The 18,201-nt window shown below is 46.8% G+C and overlaps 1 protein-coding gene across 7 annotated transcripts in view; it reads left to right on the top strand.

The window, feature by feature from the left end:
* SGSM2 (small G protein signaling modulator 2) overlaps window positions 1-13,690 on the top strand; it is a 94,406-nt gene extending 80,716 nt beyond the window's left edge. For 4 of the 7 annotated variants that reach the window (XM_035139275.3, XM_035139270.3, XM_035139271.3 and 1 more), the window contains 8 exons: window positions 1,610-1,786; window positions 3,138-3,542; window positions 5,104-5,228; window positions 5,504-5,586; window positions 7,122-7,231; window positions 9,390-9,486; window positions 9,788-9,955; window positions 11,772-13,686. In XM_035139275.3, coding sequence (XP_034995166.1) covers window positions 1,610-1,786; window positions 3,138-3,542; window positions 5,104-5,228; window positions 5,504-5,586; window positions 7,122-7,231; window positions 9,390-9,486; window positions 9,788-9,955; window positions 11,772-11,860 — 1,254 coding nt within the window. In that variant the 3' untranslated portion in view covers window positions 11,861-13,686. Of the gene's footprint in view, window positions 1-1,609; window positions 1,787-3,137; window positions 3,543-5,103; window positions 5,229-5,503; window positions 5,587-7,121; window positions 7,232-9,389; window positions 9,487-9,787; window positions 9,956-11,771 lie in introns of all 7 variants that reach the window. The other 3 variants (XM_088658061.1, XM_060268338.2, XM_035139277.3) reach the window with 2 other exon arrangements.
* The last annotated feature ends 4,511 nt before the right edge of the window (window positions 13,691-18,201 follow it).

Raw genomic sequence — 18,201 nt, 5'->3', positions numbered from 1 at the left:
TGGTGGAGGCAGCTCCTGAAGCCAGCCAGAGCTAACTGCTCCGGGCTGCTGAGACTGCCGCTGCTGCGTTTCCCGGGGACATCCCGGGGATGGAATTTGTCTGGGGACTTATTTGCAAATCCGGGGACTGTCCCTGGGAAACGGGGACGTCTGGTAACCCTATCTTAGGCAGGGTTCTGAAAGCTTTCAGCTGGCGATGTTGCCCAACCCTGGGCCCCCTTCTCTCCCGCCAGAACCTCGGGTGCGCATGGGCAAGACGAGTTTATGATTCAGGGGCGTTTGGGGCTCACAACTCCCATCAGCATGGCCAATTGGTCCATGAGGCAGCAAAATCCTGTGGGTTGGCGCCTGACCTGCCGCCGCCGCCACAGAAGTGAGGGAAAGTGCCGGCAGTGGCTTCCAGTGAGATTCCACTGCTGGAGGCTGCCACCGCGCGCCTCAAGGCTGAGGTAGCCGGAGGCAGCACATTCCTGTTTAGCCTCGGGCGGCGAAATGGGACGGGCCGCCCCTGTTATAGTCCAGCAATCTCTGGAAGGCCCCAGGCTCCCCATTGCTGCAGGAGAGGCGTGTGTAAGACTCCCGCAGTTGCTTTTGGGAGAGCCGAGGCCGCAGTGGTGATGGATTGCGGTGGAGCTGAGGAAACAGAGGATCTTGGACTAGAGTGAAGACCTCAGAAGATTTGAAAGGCACCTGAGGGGAAGTTAAGGCTTCATTTAAGGCCATCTGAGAAAGCTTGTAAGTTAATTTCAACTGTGTTAACAAGGGTACTTGGCTTAAGGTTGTTGTCTAGGGCAGGAGTGGAGAACCTGTGGCCCTCCAGAGGTTGCTAGACTACAACTCCCATCATCCCTCATACTGGCCAGGCAGGCTGGGACTGATGGGAGTTGTAGTCCAACATCGTCAGAAGAGCCTCAGCTTTCCCTGTTGTGAAAACCTTTCAGAACTAAACCCCCCCATTTTTTGGTAATGTACACAATATATACAGTGTTTACAGTGGTGCCTCGCTAGACGAATTTAATTCGTTCCACAGGTCTTTTCTTAAAATGAAAAATTTGTCTAGCGAATCCCATAGGAATGCATTGAAATTTTTTTGGATTTTTTTTTGTCCATAGGAACGCATTAATTGAATTTCAATGCATTCCTATGGGAAACCGCGATTCACTAGACGAATTTTTCGTAAAACGCATTCGTCTAGCAAGGCAACCTCCGCTCAAAAAATCCTTTCGTTAAGCGGAAATTTCGTTAAGCAGGGCATTCGTTAAGCGAGGCACCACTGTATATATATTTCTTAATTTTTGTTTTCTATGTGGATACTATTTCTTGTTTCCTCCTTTTTGTGTGTGTCTTATCTCACTCTATGTGCTTGTAATTTTTATTTTTTAATAAGGAATATACCCCCCCCATTTCCCCCAAAATAAGACATACCCATAAAATAAGCCGTAGCAGGATTTCTAAGCATTTGCGCAATATAAGACACCTCCTGAAAATAAGCCATAGTGTGTCTTCTTGAGGAAAAATAAATATAATACAGTGTCTTCTGCAGAGATTTCCCGAGGCCTTTCCAGAGATGACTTCCTGACAGTTTTCCGCCCCCCCTTCCTTTCTGAAGGTCGATGAGGAAATTGCGCTCAGGTATCAGAAGGTGATGGCCGAATGGAAAGCCTGCGAGGTGATTGTGAAGCTCCGGGAGAAGGAGTCTCAAACGGCCACCAAGTTCTCCTCTGGCAGCAGCATAGATAGCCACGTCCAGCGGCTGCTCCACAGGGACTCCACCATCAGCAATGATGTAAGGCGATGCACCTTGTTGTACACGAGCGGGTCACACACCTCTTTGCTCCGACATAATGCAGAGAAGGTCCATAAATCTAGTCCAGGGGGTCAGCAACTAGAGGCCTGATAGCCCCGGTTGGCTTGAGGCCTAATTTCATTTGGCCCTTGGCCTAGTTTCATGCAGGTGCAAAGGAAGGGAATGGGAATGGGGAGAAAGAGGGAGAGGGAACAGGGTACCCTGCCCATCTTTGGCTCTGGCTCTGGACCCCCCATCTAGGCCCATCCATCTACCCCCCCCAGCAGATTGATTTGATTTTGATTTGATTTATTATATTTCTGTGCCACTTTTCATCTAAGTTCCAGTCGCCATACCATGGCACTAGTTACAGGTAGGTAGCCGTGTTGGTCTGACGTAGTCAAAACAAAATAATAAAAATTCCTTCCAGTAGCAGCTTAGAGACCAGCTAGGTAAGTTTGTCACAGGTATGAGCTTTCGTGTCCATGCACACTTCTTCAGATACACTGAAACAGCAGTCACCAGACCCTTATATATATAGTGAGAGGGTGGGGAGGGGTATTACTCAGAAGGGTGTTGGGAATGGGTGATTGGCTGATAGGAGTGGTAAACCTGTTGGTGACTGTTAACGACTGCAATTGGTCTTGCAGGAAAAAGCAAGGGGTGAGGTGCTAAAGAAAGCTTTATCGTGTATAATGAGATAAGAATCCAATGTCCTTATTCAGACCAGGTCTCTCCATGGTTTTAAGCTTGGTAAGGAGTTGCAATTCAGCAACTTCTCTTTCCAGTCTGTTTCTGAAATTTTTCTGTAATAAGACAGCTACTTTGAGATCTTGTATAGAATGTCCTGGCAGACACCATGGCAGTTTAAGGTCCAAAACAGTTTACTGCTGCGGAAGATAAGGCTTCAGCAATACAGTTCCAGACGTGTATATATATATATATATATATATATATATATATATATATATATATATATACCCAAACTGCGGCCCTCCAGATGTTTTGGCCTACAATTCCCATCATCCCTAGCTAACAGGACCAGTGGTCAGGGGTGATGGGAATTGTAGTCCAAAACATCTGGAGGGCCGAAGTTTGGGGGTGCCTGCCTTAATCACTTATATAGATGGTACTGGGCCATTGCCATAGCGACTGGCTTGGCTGACCTTGCACCTCTTGCCTTATCTCATACATGGGGTGTTTTGTGCCCATGAAAGAACTTTGCCCCTTCCTCCATGTCCAGTTCTTCCAACTATATCAGGTGGTGCCTCAGACCTTCACATTCCTGCTGGAGGCCTATGTGTTCGTTGAATCCTTCCTTCCTTTCATGATAAAACATCTTGCCCTTCAGGTGTTTATATCCGTCGATGAAATGGACCCGGTAGAGCGAGACCTGAAGGTTCAGGAAGACCCATCTTTGACCAGGGTCTGCAGCGATGCGCCAACAGTCATTGTGGCCGTGGAGCAGCAGCAGTCGGTAGAATTTGACTCCCCCGACTCCGGGCTCCCGTCCTCCCGGAATTACTCCGTCACGTCGGGCATCCTGTCCAGCATTGATGACGGGCAGAGCGTCTGCTTTGAGGACGGGGCCGAGGAGGAAGCTGGCTCTGATCCACAGAGGCAAGATTCCGATCAGGATCCTCAGGCCAAGGGCCCGGAAACCCAGGAGTTAGTAACCGAGGAACAGCTCTGTTCCCAGATGGACTGTAAGGAACCTGCAGAGGCGGCCATCTCCGTGTGTTCTGCGTCTTATACGGTAGGTAAGAGGGACCCTGTAGAGATGGGCAACCTGTGGCTCTTCAAATGTTGCCGGACTACGACTCCCATCACCCCTGACCATTGGCCTTGCTGGCTCAGGCTGATGGGGTTTGGAGTCCAACAGCATCTAGAGAGAGCCACTGCTTCACTATTCCACCCTACTCTCTTGGACAGCCCCGAATGCTGCATTTTGGTGATCCAAAAAGTCAGAACTCTTCAGGTCTGTTTCATTGGGCCCTGCCCTCTCTTTCCCCCCGAACTTAAAACAATGCCCCCTTTTTTGCTTATAGGACGGCAGGGCATATTGCAAAGTTAAACAAAGCTGAACACATTTTAACCAAGTTAAAAAATCAACTAAACTTTTGAAAAGAAATATAAGCAATCTCAGTCTTGAGTCCGGATAGACAGGCCTCAACGGAAGAACTATCACCAGGCATCTAAAGCAATATAGTGTTGCTTAGAAGAATGACTCTGCAAGTTCTGCAGGTTGAGGAGTATGTGCCCATAATTGGGGTGCTGTTGCAGAGAAGGCCCCGCGCCCAGTGGCCTCAGTAAGCAAGGGCGCCTGAAGCAGGGCCTCCGTTGAAGATCTCAGCAAATGGGTGTTTTTATGGGGGGAAAGGGTCCAGTTGATTTGCTGTCTCCTCACAAGGAGGAGCACTTGAACACAGAATGAAATAAGCAGTGTTCCTGGTGTAAATGAAGGGCTGGGATGCATTAGATCAGGGGTAGTCAACCTTTTTATACCTACTGCCCACTAATGCATCTTTCTTGATGGTAAAATTTCCTTACCGCCCACCAGTGCTCGATGGAAGGAGGATTCAGCTTGTGCCGTAGAACCCCCTACCGCCCACCTAGAATCCCGAAACGCCCACTAGTGGGCGGTAGGGACCAGGTTGACAACCCCTGCGTTAGATCAAAGTTGGGGAACCTTAGACCTGGGCTAGGGGGGGACCTTCATAGGCTATGTTTTGACAGATCTAAATCAATCACACTGAACTGCAGAACTGAGTAGGTCCCACACAGAATTCCCAAAGGAATTCTAAGATACTAGTCCTCATGCTGGCTGTAGCGAAAGAATGAAATGCAATGAAAAGCGCATTTGAACCTCTTGGGGGTTTTTGGGTGGTGGTGAAAAACCTTTTTTGCTCTCTTCCCCCCCATTACAGAAGGCAAGAGATACAGAACAATTAAATCAAGAACAAATAGATTAAAAAACAGTTTTTATCCAAGAGCTAGAACCATCTTAAATGCTGTAACTAAATAATATGACCTTGGGGGGTTGCGATGTTTGTGTATGTGTGGCTGTAATTGTGTTTTTGTTTTTATGAGATGGCATTCAATTTCATTGTACTATGTACAATGACAATAAAGTATCTATCTATCAATTAATAAATCAATGATAATTATAATAAAATTTAGTAGTGGTTTTGTGTGTGTGTGTGTGTGTGTGTGTGTGTATGTTTAAAACACACTCAAGTTTCCAAAATATCAGATTGCAACAGAGAAGTCGTGTTTTATTCAGCAACGCCTCTGTGACGTATGCTTGTATCTTCTAGATAGAAATGTTGGACACTGTTGCCTTAAACTTGCACAGAATCGATAAAGATGTACAGAGGTGTGATCGGAATTATTGGTATTTCACCGCTGAAAACCTGGAGAAACTACGGAACATTATGTGCAGGTAAGTGGAACCCGGATGCTCGCAGGCGCAGAGTCTGGGATTCAGCAGGGGTGGAGCCTGACAGTTTGAGGGTGGAGCCTGTTGGAGCAAGGGGCGGAGCTACAGAAGCAAATAATGATAATATAGTCCGAAAACCAGGTTAGGAGAGTAAGAATTCAAATTTTCAGGAGGATGTTCCAAGTTCAGAGAAGCTTCGTGAGAACTTTCCTCCGGATCCCAGTTTATTTAAGAGAGGTTTCAAGCGTATGACTCCATTTCCCTTCCCTCTGTTGCAGTTACGTTTGGGAACATTTAGACGTTGGCTACGTCCAAGGAATGTGTGACCTCCTGGCTCCACTCATGGTTATACTTGACAAAGGTTAGAAGTCTTCATGGTATCTGTGCAGCCCCATATAATATATATATACAGTATTCCTTTATACCACACTTCCACATTCATGCTAAGCCATAGTTTACCTTAGCTTACAATGACGTAAGCCAGGGGTCAGCAACCTTTTTCAGCCATGGGCCGGTCCACCGTCCCTCGGACCATGTGGTGGGCCGGACTATATTTTGAAAAAAAATAATGAACGAATTCCTATGCCCCACAAATAACCCAGAGATGCATTTTAAATAAAAGTACACATTCTACTCATGTAAAAACACACTGATTCCCGGACCGTCCGTGGGTCGGATTGAGAAGGCGATTGGGCCGGATGCCTACCCCTGACTTAAGCTATCCCAAAGCCACCTTTTCTGATTATTCAATTTGTCAGGGGTGGGTGCTGAATCTTCCTGGATTTACTAGAACTTACTAGAATATTCTCGTGCTTTCTGGACAAAGCATGTCCACAGCTGTTGTTATTCTTAGAGTCCTGTGAGAACTCAAGGTCAGTGCTTAGAGACAGAGATATAAACCTGCCGCTGAGCAACGCCTGAATTCTTTGTCGTCTTCTTTTTCTCTCTGTTTTGGTTTCTTTATATACCGTGTGTTTTTGCTTCTGCAAAAGCAAGGTTTTTGCCTTGTTGGGGATCCAGGAAGTTCCTGTATGCTTTTTAAAACCTCGGTAAACTTTTACTGAAGAACTCTGCCTGTGTGTTTTACTCCTTTGTACTCTACACGAAGATGAACTTCCTTTACTCTGCTGATTTGGAGTTGCCCAGTTATGGAGACACCAGTTTGCTGGACTTGGGCCCTGGCCCTGACAAAATTTTATTCTAAATACAACTGACTGATGGACTTTTTGGTGTGAGAGAGAAAAGGAACTTGTAATATCTGGAATTGAAGTTTGAAAAAATATTGGTATACAGAATGCAGAATGGTTGGATGTTATTGAGTGAATACTATATTTAGCTGCAGGACAGAGAACTTGGAAGTCTTTTATCTTTATGATTTTCTCTCTTCTTTCCCTTTTTTCTGTCTTCCTTTATTTCTTTTCTTCTTCTTCTTTTTGCCTCCATTCCTTTTTAGATCAAGCATTTCTTTTCTGTGTATTACATAAAATATACTTTGCATCGAGTATGAATTTTTGTATATCTATGGGCAAGTATCAATAAATATATATTTTAAATCTATCTATCTATCTATCTATCTATCTATCTATCTATCTATCTATCTATCTATCTGATGGTTGTACTGGTTCACAGGTCAATCCTAAACATGTCTACTCAGAAGTAAGTCCTATTGAATTAAATGGGACTTACTTCTAGGAAAGTGGAGTTAGGATTGCAGCCTTAGATTGCAAGCTTAAACACTAGGGAGTGAGCCCCATTGAACACAGTAGGGCTTACATCTGAGTAAACATGTATAATAGGATTGCACTGTTTCTTGATTAAAAAGCAGATTTACCCTTTAAAAAAGCACTGCTTCACTGTTCTTGTTTTAAATTAATTCCTGTCTGTGTTTGATTTCAGATGAGTTGGCTTACAGTTGCTTCACCCACCTCATGAAGAGAATGAGTCAAAATTTCCCTAACGGAGGTGCCATGGACACACATTTTGCAAACATGAGGTCCCTGATCCAGGTGAGGCTTTGCATGCCTATGTTTTTTTTAAAAACCACATTCAACTGTCCTGTTCCGTCCATTTGAAGCTGAAGGCAGTTTAGCGAAATTAAAATGGGCACAAAACGAAAGACTGGAACCAAATTAAATGCAATCCACGAAACAGCAGCACTAAACCAATGTTTTGCTGCCCACAATTAAAGCCCTCCCCCGAAAGCTTTAGTGCAGCTGGTGCTCTCCAGATGTTTTTTAGTACAGGGGCCGTAGAGCATGTGCAGAAGGCCCCAGGAGCGATCCCCAGCATCTCCTGTAGAAACGGGAGACCCTTCTCTGAAATCCTGCTACCAATCATTGTAGACAATCCTGAGCTACATGCATCAATACCCAGCCACCGGCATAAGACAGCTTTCTGTGTTCCCATCACCCCCCAGCAAGCATGGCCATGCTGGCTCTGGCTGATGGGAGCTGTAGTCTCAAACATTTGACGGGCGCCAGGTTGGCAGACTTAGTCAGTGGCACAGAATTCGCCTGGCACCTAAGGGCCAAATGAGGTTTGATCCCTCCTTCAGTTTCCTGCAAGAACGCTGGGACAGACATCCCATTTGTCCAATCGCCCTGCTGTTGATCTTGTAGCGGCGCTGGCTGCAGATTTTGGGCCATTGGGCAGGACGGCATCACGGCTGCCCATTTGCTTGCCTTCTCCCTCTAGGCCCCATCAGCACATAAATCCAGAGGTGCGCAAGCTTCGTGTGGCCCTCATACTGTATCTAGTTCCCAGCTCACAAGCGCAGTGTCTCCCATTCCCATTATCCCTGCACAGAGGAGGGCATCGCTCAGAGGTTCAACCATGGAGCGCGGCAGCTAGAGTGGCCTAGAATCCTTTGGAAAGATGCTCTAGCCGGCACACTCCGTGGTCAGGCGCCTGAGTGCAGGTGGGCATCCTCTGCTCAGTTTCCTCTCTGGACACCTGGCAGCCCAGAGCTGAGGACGGTGGGGAGGGAGGGGCTGGAGCAGCTCCCCACCTCTGCTATCTCTGGGCAGGGGGCCAGTTCCTATGTGGACTGTGCAATTATTCTGACTTCTCAGCGCATCTCCCTAAAAGGGGGAAAGCTCTGCAGCAGGGTTGTGAGGGCAGCTCAAACGCCTCCCTGGGACTTACTTCCGAGTAGACACATGCATGAGATCAGGCCGGCAGGTCTGGAAGAAGGGAACGTTATAATAATAATAATAATAATAATAATAATAATAATAATAATAATAATAAATTATTATTTATTATTTATACCCCGCCCTTCTGGCTGGGTTTCCCCAGCCACTCTGGGCGGCTTACAACAGAAAAATGAAAAAAAAAATTAAACATTAAAAGCCTCCCTAAACAGGGCTGCCTTCTAAAAATCTGGTAGCTGTTTTTCTCTTTGACATCTGATGGGAGGGCGTTCCACAGGGCAGGCGCCACCACCGAGAAGGCCCTCTGCCCTTGGCTTCTCGCAACGAGGGAACCGTCAGAAGGCCCTCGGTACTGGACCTCAGTGTCTGGGCAGAACGATGGGGGTGGAGACTCTCCTTCAGCTATAGGGCAGGGAGGTGCCTGCAAACTTAAATCTGGAGCCCGTGCGCTTGGGCTGGAAGAGATAATGAATGATGGTTGACACGGGTTCGTGTGAGGAGAAGAATGGATGCCAAAGTGTGGAGAGGAGATTGTAAAGGAGAGTGGGGGGGGAGAGAGAGAGAGAGCGTGTGGAAAGGGGCATTGTGGGAAATTAAGATGGTCCCCAGTGCCAGTCAGAGCACCTGGCTGGAATTCTGTTTCAATGTGGTGGCCAGCTGGGAGTCCATCATCCGCCCAAGGTCGCCAGGTTCTGATGCAGCCCCCTCACCAAAAAGAGCCTTGTGGCACCTTAGGAACCAAGCCTCCTATCTCCTTCTGTGGCCATCACCTGCCTTGAGCTCCCCAGCTCTTCCCGCTTCTGGGTTGGAGGCCCAAAAATCTCACCTGACGGCCAGGCCATGGTTGGTGTGGCCTGCTGCCAAATCTTTGCGGTTCAAAATCCTGAGACCTTGCAAGCCCCTGATTACACAGCTGGACTGTAGCTCGGATATCTGTGTTGTCAAATATTCAAAACTGGAACTCATTTTGTCTCTGTGTTGGTGTTGTCGTTTTCAAATCCCCCCCCAAAAGATTCTGGATTCCGAACTCTTCGAACTGATGCACCAGAACGGGGATTACACTCACTTCTACTTTTGCTACCGTTGGTTCCTGCTGGATTTTAAGAGAGGTAAGATGCTTGAGCCACATATTGATCATGGGACCAGAAGGGTTGGGTGGCATCTTGGGGGGGTCATCTAGTCTGACCCCAACGTGCGCTTAGTAGATTCTGCCATTTCAGGATGCATAAACAGCATCCCTGGCAGGTGACTCCTCCAAGTCTAAAGATGCCATTAGAGATTATTTTTATTAGTCTTATTTTTTTCCCATGGGAGTAGCGGGTGGGAATTAATGTCGTCAAGAAAACTGTTGTGACCATGATGCGTTTGAGTAACTGTCTGCTCTCTGCAATGTTTGTTCCTTCCCTTCAGAATTGTTGTACGAGGATGTTTTTACAGTGTGGGAAGTTATTTGGGCAGCAAAGCACATCTCTTCAGAACATTTTGTCCTTTTCATTGCCTTAGCACTGGTAGAGGCCTACCGAGAGATTATCCGCGATAACAACATGGACTTTACTGATATCATCAAGTTTTTTAATGGTAAGGGAGCCTAGCTCAATGCAATTTCACTCTCTCTCTTTATCTATTCTTTTTTTCAAGGACTCCGATGTTGTTCAGTTTAAGATTGTGGACGTTTAGGGAAAGCTTTTTGTTTTGTTTGTTTAGGAAGAAAGGGATTTGGGCAGAGGGAGGACAGGAGCAGATCAGAATTCAGTCCCGATCATCTGTATTTTGGAAAGCTTCCTGTTTTTTTCCACCAGTTCTCTATGGTTGGGCATGATAGTTCCTGAGGCAGAGGAGCAGGTTTCTGTCTGTGTTCAGATGCCGCCACACACCATTTTGAATCAAGACGGTGGACCAAACCTTTCAGAACAACTCAAGATTGTCACCAAATTTGGTGTGATGGTTCCTGAGATCCAGGAACAAACTTTTTGGATACAACCCAGTGCCACCTTGAATCAAGACAGCAGGCTGCAACTTTCAAAACTGCGCTTCTTCTAATCATTTTTTTTGTTTGGTTTGTTTCTTAAAATGCCTGAGCAACGGCAGGTACGAGGCTTCCACTTGGAAACAAAAGCTATGCTTTCCTTTCTGATTATTCTCATCTCAAGCTGAAAGCTGTGAACTTGTTCCTGGGATGAACTGCAACAGAAAAAGGCACTCTCTGCATCTCAGAAGTGTCAGCATCCTAGTCTACATTTTCCTTGACATTGAACTTTTTGAAAATGGGGCCGTTGGGTTTTTCTTTGTAGTTTCCAGGTGAAGATAGCTCAGCGGTTAATGTGAACAAAGAGCATATCTGTGTTATCTGTTTTCTGTGTGGGCTTAATAGCCATATATCTAATTGGGGAACAGGAGCTGGAAGAGCAGCTGTTTTGGCTCAGTGTTTTTAAATGATAAGAAGCACTTAGAAGGCCATCTCGACCCAAGGATGCTCTGTGGTTTTAGCATGGACATTACATGAGCACGTAGTGCTTAAGTTAAAGCATCCGGAACTCCATTGCTAAATTTAGTCCAGAAAACTATTCTAATGGACTATTGTGACTCGGCAAGGTGGACCGGGCAACTGCAACGTGACTGCGGCATTAATCTTACATGGACAGCTCTGGTCCTTTAAGCTGCAAGCGTCCAAGTAATGGGGCTAGAATAGCCTTATCCCAAACAAGAGGTTTTGCTGAGTATTCCTCTAGTGAAAGCTTAGCTAACTGGTCAGTTGAGCTTATTGGGAACTGATATAAAAATGGAGGGCACAAGGAGAAGGGGATGACAGAGGACGAGATGGTTGGACAGTGTTCTGGAAGCTACGAACCTGAGTCTGACCAAACTGCGGGAGGCAGTGGAAGACAGGAGTGCCTGGCGTGCTCTGGTCCATGGGGTCACCAGGAGTCGGACACGACTAAACGACTAAACAATAACGAGGAGCCAATATATACACTAGTGGCCAAAATTGTGGAAACCTTTTGGGAAAAGTGTATTTCTGAGGTTTGAAAAAGGAAGCACAACTGCATATCAACTAAAAAAAGCTATTGCATATAAAACTAAGTTGTGCTTCCTTTTTCTGTTTATTTGGCTACAACTTTTGATAGAATACAGATAATTGAACAAACTTTGTTGCATTACATTCTTCATTAAATTTTCTTTCCATCGAGATATATTTTTATGGTATTACTAAAACAAAAAGTGGCGTTATGATCCAACAAACCTCAGACATACACTTTTTCCAAATGGTTTCCACAATTTTGGCCACTAGCGTGTGCTCCCAGGCACTCTCAGCTTCCACCACTCACTTTTGCCTCTGTCTCCTCACACTACTGGTCCTCCCCCTCCTCTTACTTCTGTTGCGTGTTTTGTGCAGAAATGGCAGAGCACCACAGCGCACAGGAGATCCTGAAGATCGCGAGAGATCTGGTCTGCAAAGTGCAAACGCTGATCGAGAACAAGTGAGCGCAGACGCAGAGGAGGAACGAGAGCAGCAACTGCAACCTGGCCTGCACCTTTTAGGGGGGGGGGGAGGAAGGGGGAACGAGAATTTGCCTGCACTTGTCACTTCAATTAATGGTTTACTGGCATCTTCTTCCATGTAATAATGTTTGTAAATACCCGAGAGAGTTCTTTCCAGGAGAAGAAAAAGCACACAGGAAAAACAAGGTGGCTTCCCACCAGGAGTTGAGGTTGTGTACAAGAGTCTTCACTGCAGACTCTGTATTTCAGGGCCAAAAAATGTTTGTCTTTCGTTTCTCCAGTTTGTGGCGTAGAGTTTCCCAGTGGTCAAACAGTGGCGAGCATGTGCAGAAGGGAGACTGATGTGTGCGGGCCACCCCCCACTGTAATGTGTGCAAAGCCTTGTCCGTCTTTGAACCCACCTACCCACTTGCAGGAGATCCTTCCCAACGCCCCACCTTCTCGCCATTATTTCAAGAGCATCTCCCTGTTCTAAGCCAGCAGCATCTATGAAAAGCTGCTCCAAATTCTGTGACGAGATCGGGCGTAGACCGAGGTGGGGCATCCTTCTGAGGTGTATAGGCAAAGGACCTTGTGCCGAAAAAACAAGCCTGTATGTCTCTGTAGCTCGTCTGCAAACTGGAGCCCCCCCCCCAGCGTTTGCAGCACAACGGAAGCTCTGTGGAAGTTAAGTGCCAAAAAACAGGCTTCCCTTTACTTATGTCACCCCTATGAAGCATTTTATCCTGAAGCGCTTGGCCCTGAACAGGGAAACCAAGATAACCAGCCACGGATAGAGAAAGCTCACCAAAAAATAGTGGGAAAGGGAAGGCAGGTAGTCCCATTTCCCCCCCCTGCACAACGAGGGCTAAGAACCTTGATTTTTCTTTTAAAAAAGAGAGCAACCAGCCAAACTGTGGAGCCCCAAGAGGTGCTGAATTCTACAAATGCATGAAATAATTATGTATACTTGCCCCGATTTCCTTCTCCGTTGCCAGTTTGAGGATCTTTCAGTTTTTATGGCGCCTCGTCGTTCTTCAGCTTTTTCTGTTATATAGACCGTTGTGAACAGGGCGAAACCTTGTTGCTGGTTTGCAGAGGCTCACAGCCCGCCTCGCAAGGGGTGCATCACCCTTCGTGATTCAACCCAGTGCTGGAGAAAGATATGGGTGGTGGGGCAGCTAGCCCCCAAAGCATCGCTGGCTTCCATCTAGTTGGGTTTGTTTTGTTCCTTTTCCCTTGGAATGCAATAGAGGGAAAAGTCTTAATCAGGAAACTGACTCTTTTTTTGGCTAATGCTGGCATGCTCACGTGGTTTGTCCCTTAGTCCTGTCGTTTTTCCTCTTTCTTCCTCGTGCCAAGTTAAGTGTTCGAAACATGCATGGTTCTGCCAGACAGTGTTGCAGGTGAGGAAACTGAGTTTCCGATTTTGTGTGCATTTTCATTCAGTTGAAAGGTGAAGTCTTTAAAATCCCCAAAACGCCCTCGGGTCTCCCCTTTAACCCTGATGGGTTCATCCATGTTTTAGAAATTAAAACACAGTGCACTACATTTTTGGAGAATGTATTATATACACGACACTTTACTATGTAAAAAAAAAAACAGAGAGAGAAAAAGGAAACACAACCAAAAGAAAAAGAAAAATTAACGAATTTAACTGTGCAAACTTTGTTGTACCTGTTTATTATAATGTTTCTGCATAATAGTATTTTATGAATATTGTGTACTGCCTTATTTTTGTCAGGAGCAGAATATTTTCTTTATTGCTCAAGAGTTTATTTATCTTTTAAGTGCAACCAATGGATTAAAAGAAAATACATATTGTCAAAGGTTTTTCTAATGAGTAAAAAGTTTTCTTTGTCGCTCATAAAACGAGAACAATGACCCTGTAAGAATGGAAGTGTGACTTTGCCACCTAAGACCAAAACTTACATCTAGGCCAGACTTCCTACAGTGGACAAGCAATTATCTCCTTTGGTAACAAGGGTCATAAACTCCGACAATGAGGACTCCATTCAAATTATTGTGGGTTCTTATTCTTCTTGTTTGTTGCTTGTCACCAAAAGTCTCCAGCGACTTACAGCACATTTAAATATATTAATATAAATGGGCCGTACTATAAAAATGAAACAAAACAACCCCCATAATAAGCAGCCACAGGAAAGGTATGGTCCCCACACTGGTAGCCGCAAACAACATCTTGCTGCGGCGAGCATTCCAGAGACAGGGAGCCACCACTGAAAAGGCCCTTCTCCTGTGTCACCACCCTCCATGCCTCCCTCAGAGGGAGACCTAGAAAAGAGCCTCAGAAGGATGTCTAAACATCTGGGCAGGTTCATAGCTTGAGGGCGCGTTCCAGAAGATACTGTGGTCCTGAGGTGCGATGAGCTCTATTGCTCAAAAGCAGCCTTTTGAATTTTCAATCGCAGTTTCGACAGCACTGGTGGTTCTATGATCTGCTTGACTCGAATTGCGTCAGCCACCAGGATGGCCATGTGAAGGCCACTTTCAAAGGCAGCCCCATGCAGAGTGCAATGCAGTAGTCCAACCCTGAGGTCATACCGGAGTCCTGCTTCAGCCATCCAAAGCAAAATGGCGTATCTAGGCCAGCATCCTGTTCTTGGTCGTGACAAAACAGCCCCCACACCACTTCCCTGAAAACCTCTAGCTGGATGTACAGGAGGAGGAAAAAGAGGTTTGCCAGGTGACTTCAACTGATGCAGCTTGCTGTTCAAAATAGACATCACACATCCCTAAAGCAGAGCCACAAGCAGGAGAGGCCAGCATGTTCAAGGGAATACTGAAATGCACCCAAGTAGCAACAAAACGTTTCCAATTTTCTGAACAGCTTAATGAGGACTAAACATGCACAGCAGTCATCTAGAAAAGGAAAACGAGGAGAGGGGTGGAATGGACTGGCAGGAGGCAAGTCTAGCCAGAAGCGCTCCTCATAGATTGCAACATTTCATCGCAGCACAGGCTCGGAGCTTATTACGATTTCTGTGCAGCCTTAATGCAGTCATGCAATTACAGATGCTGACACTAGGTGGCAGACTATCCCCATTGCAATAGATGCTTAGGAAAGGCCAGGCCTCTCTGCAACAAAATGTTACGGTTTGCACAGGGCTCTGCTTCAGGGTCCCAGCCAGACATGAACTCTCTGCCAGGATACACCCGCCTCTTCTCTGCCCAGGTTCCAGTCCCCCCCCCCCCACCAAGAAACATGGTGCATTCACATACTAGCATCCTGCAAAATGTTAGAAGGATCTCCATTCAGTGCGCCATTGTTCATGCAGCCCGAACTAGCAGTGAAGCAGGTGTTTATTCCCAGGTAAAAGGGGACAACCTTGCAGCCTGCATCTCATCCTTGCCTCCTTTGATGTGGCTCTGCTCTAACTAAAGCAAGAAAGCAACATATTGACCATGGAGGCTGGTCTATTTGGGCAAATGTACCAATCTGTTTGTCCTCACCTGCCTTACTTACAACCTGTCCAGGGGTTGGCATTACCTGTCAGTTTCCTTCTCCTTGAGTCTCTGGGTCACCCATGGAGAACTCAGCAGAGAGGAGGATGGTGGCAGTAGTAGAATTGGTTGGCTGTGACGCCACCTACTGTTAGTCTCCTTGCCTTCGGCCCAACCAGCTGCCAGTGACACATGACCTGTAGGCACCCCATGAGTGTGTCACATGCCTGGATGCATCTCCCCAAAATAGGTAGAACAGAACTTTGGACTTACCATATTCAGATCCTTCTCTATAGTGGACTGTATCCTTGAATGGGTGGTAATCCGTGGCACCGAGAAGAGGCACATAGAATTGCAGAGTTCGAAGGGACCCTGAGGGTCATCTAGTCCAACCCTCTGCAACGCAGGAATCTTTTGCCCAACGTGGGCCTTGAACCCACGACCCTGAGATTCAAGAGTCTCGGGCTCTACTGACTGAGCCACTCCGAACGCATCTATGGCAGATCCTCTGCAATGGAACAGGTAACCACAGAGATGAATCTAAGGGGCTGTTGTTGCCCCCACCCCCCAACAACTGGTATTCAAAGGCATTCTGTCCTGAATCAGAGTCCTCCCCCCCCCACTCCGCTATCATGGATATCAGCCACTAGATCCAACCTCCACAAATTGATCTTATCTCATTTTAAACCCAGCACTCATGGTATCCCAGTGCCCCAAGTGATTTCTGCATTGAGTGTGGCTTTCCAAATCTACTGCCAATTTCACTGCATGACGCCCAGGCTCTACTCTCATTGGAGGGGGGGAGAGAGAGAGAAAGGAAGAATCTCTTACTTTATAAGAACCCAAGAGACCTGTTGCCTTTGTCCATGGAGTTTTCTTGGCAGGGATACTGGAGTGGCTTGCCAGTTCCTGCTCCAGGTGAATAACGTTTAGTCAAAACTCTCCACTATGACCTGTCCATCTTGGGTGGCCCTGCACGGCATAGCTCATAGCTTCTCTGACTTATTCCAGCCCCTTCGCCACGACAAGGCAGTGATCCATGAAGGAGCTGGACCATAAAGCTCCATTGGCGAGCCGAGAGCTGGACCATAAAGAAGGCTGATCGCTGAAGAATTGATGCTTTTGAATTATGGTGCTGGAGGAGACTCTTGAGAGTCCCATGGACTGCGAGAAGATCAAACCTATCCATTCTGAAGGAAATCAGCCCTGAGTGCTCACTGGAAGGACAGATCGTGAAGCTGAGGCTCCAATACTTTGGCCACCTCATCAGAAGAGAAGACTCCCTGGAAAAGACCCTGATGTTGGGAAAGGTGGAGGGCACTAGAAGGGGACAACAGAGGACGAGATGGTTGGACAGTGTTCTGGAAGCTACGAACATGAGTTTGACCAAACTGCGGGAGGCAGTGGAAGACAGGAGTGCCTGGCGTGCTCTGGTCCATGGGGTCACGAAGAGTCGGACACGACTGAACGACTAAACAACAAAGAGACCTGTTGTATCAGATCAGTGGCCTATCTAGCCCAGCCTCCTGTTCTCAGTGGCAAATCAGGTTCTGGGAAGCACAAAACTGGAGTACAACACAGCTCTCTCTCCTCAGGTGGTTTCCACCAACAGGTATTTGCAAGCATACTGAAGCAGCCAATCACAGCTAGTAGCCCCTGACAGCGTTATCACCCAAGAATCCTTTTTTGGTAGCCATCACTGCCTCTTGTGGGACCCAAACCCCTAGTTCAACTACACACTGTGTGTAGTCCCTTTAGGCCTGTCCCGAACCCGTCAGCACTGCGTTTCATGAACGTCCACGAATTCCGGCACTATGAGAATTGTAGGAAAACATTTCCCGATCCATTTTCTACATGCCACACATTAACTTCATACAATTCTATCATGTTCCCCTACCCACCGCCTCCAAAATCTGGAACAACAGGCTGTGTTGCTGCCCCCTCAAAAGAAAAAGCAAGCGGTGTCTGGGAAGGAAAGCAAGCCTGGCATTTTAAAACTCTGTCTTAGGGTTTGACCTGAAAATCTGACCCACTCGGAATCTCCAAGGGAATGAGTACTATACTATCTAGGGGAGGAGCCAAAAGCAAGAGTGGGAGGAGCTTGTTTCCAGCTGCTCATAGCTCCGCCTTCCGTGTTCTTGAGGCTCCGCCTCGGAGGCAACAAGCCAAAGCCTCTCTCCCTTTCTCTCTTCCCCAGAAATGTTGAGGAGCCTTGCTTTGTTCCTACCAGGTCCCACTGGGCTGTGCTCCTTCCCTTAAAAGCTCCACTCTTCTGAGGTTGATATGCCTGGCAGATCAAAGTTGAACGAGGAAGCGTCCACCCCCAAAAAACTGGAACAACAACAACAAAAGCCACACACAGAGGCCACTGGGTACTTGGCAGGGAATTCTCAACCCTCCCTGCAGCCACAGATCCGAGAGTAAGGCACAACATGGTCCTCATCTTCAGAGGAAATGTGGGTCAACCAGGCCAACTTACTACCCAGGGGCTCTTTATTTCCGCTTTCAACCTGGGCTTGTGAAAACACCTTGAAAAATGCAGCAACTTATGAGGTTGTCATCTCAGGGGGGGGGGGGGACCGAGGCACCATAAACCCCATTGAAGTCTCTCATCCCAATGCCCACTTCCTGGGCATGACTTGATTCTCTCTTGCAGTCGTCTGAATGGGGCCATGGGAACCTCAGCTGGGCTGAATACACAGCAGCAGAATTCGACCGCCCCCCCACCCTCAATCCACGCAGAGAGAAAATAACGTTATTGCAAATCGTGCATGTTTAAGAAGAAGAAGAAGAATTAAAAAGCGGCAAAGGGACAAAGGCGAACACAGCAAGTAGTTTATAAAACGAGACCGTTTAGGAATTACAAAAAAAATAAAGTCCAG

Source organism: Zootoca vivipara, chromosome 14 (genome assembly GCF_965207765.1).
Source record: "Zootoca vivipara chromosome 14, rZooViv2.hap1.1, whole genome shotgun sequence".
NCBI classification, from domain to species: Eukaryota; Metazoa; Chordata; class Lepidosauria; order Squamata; family Lacertidae; genus Zootoca; species Zootoca vivipara.
The sequence above is the reverse complement of the archived record's forward strand: the minus strand, read 5'-3'. Positions and strand labels throughout refer to the sequence as shown.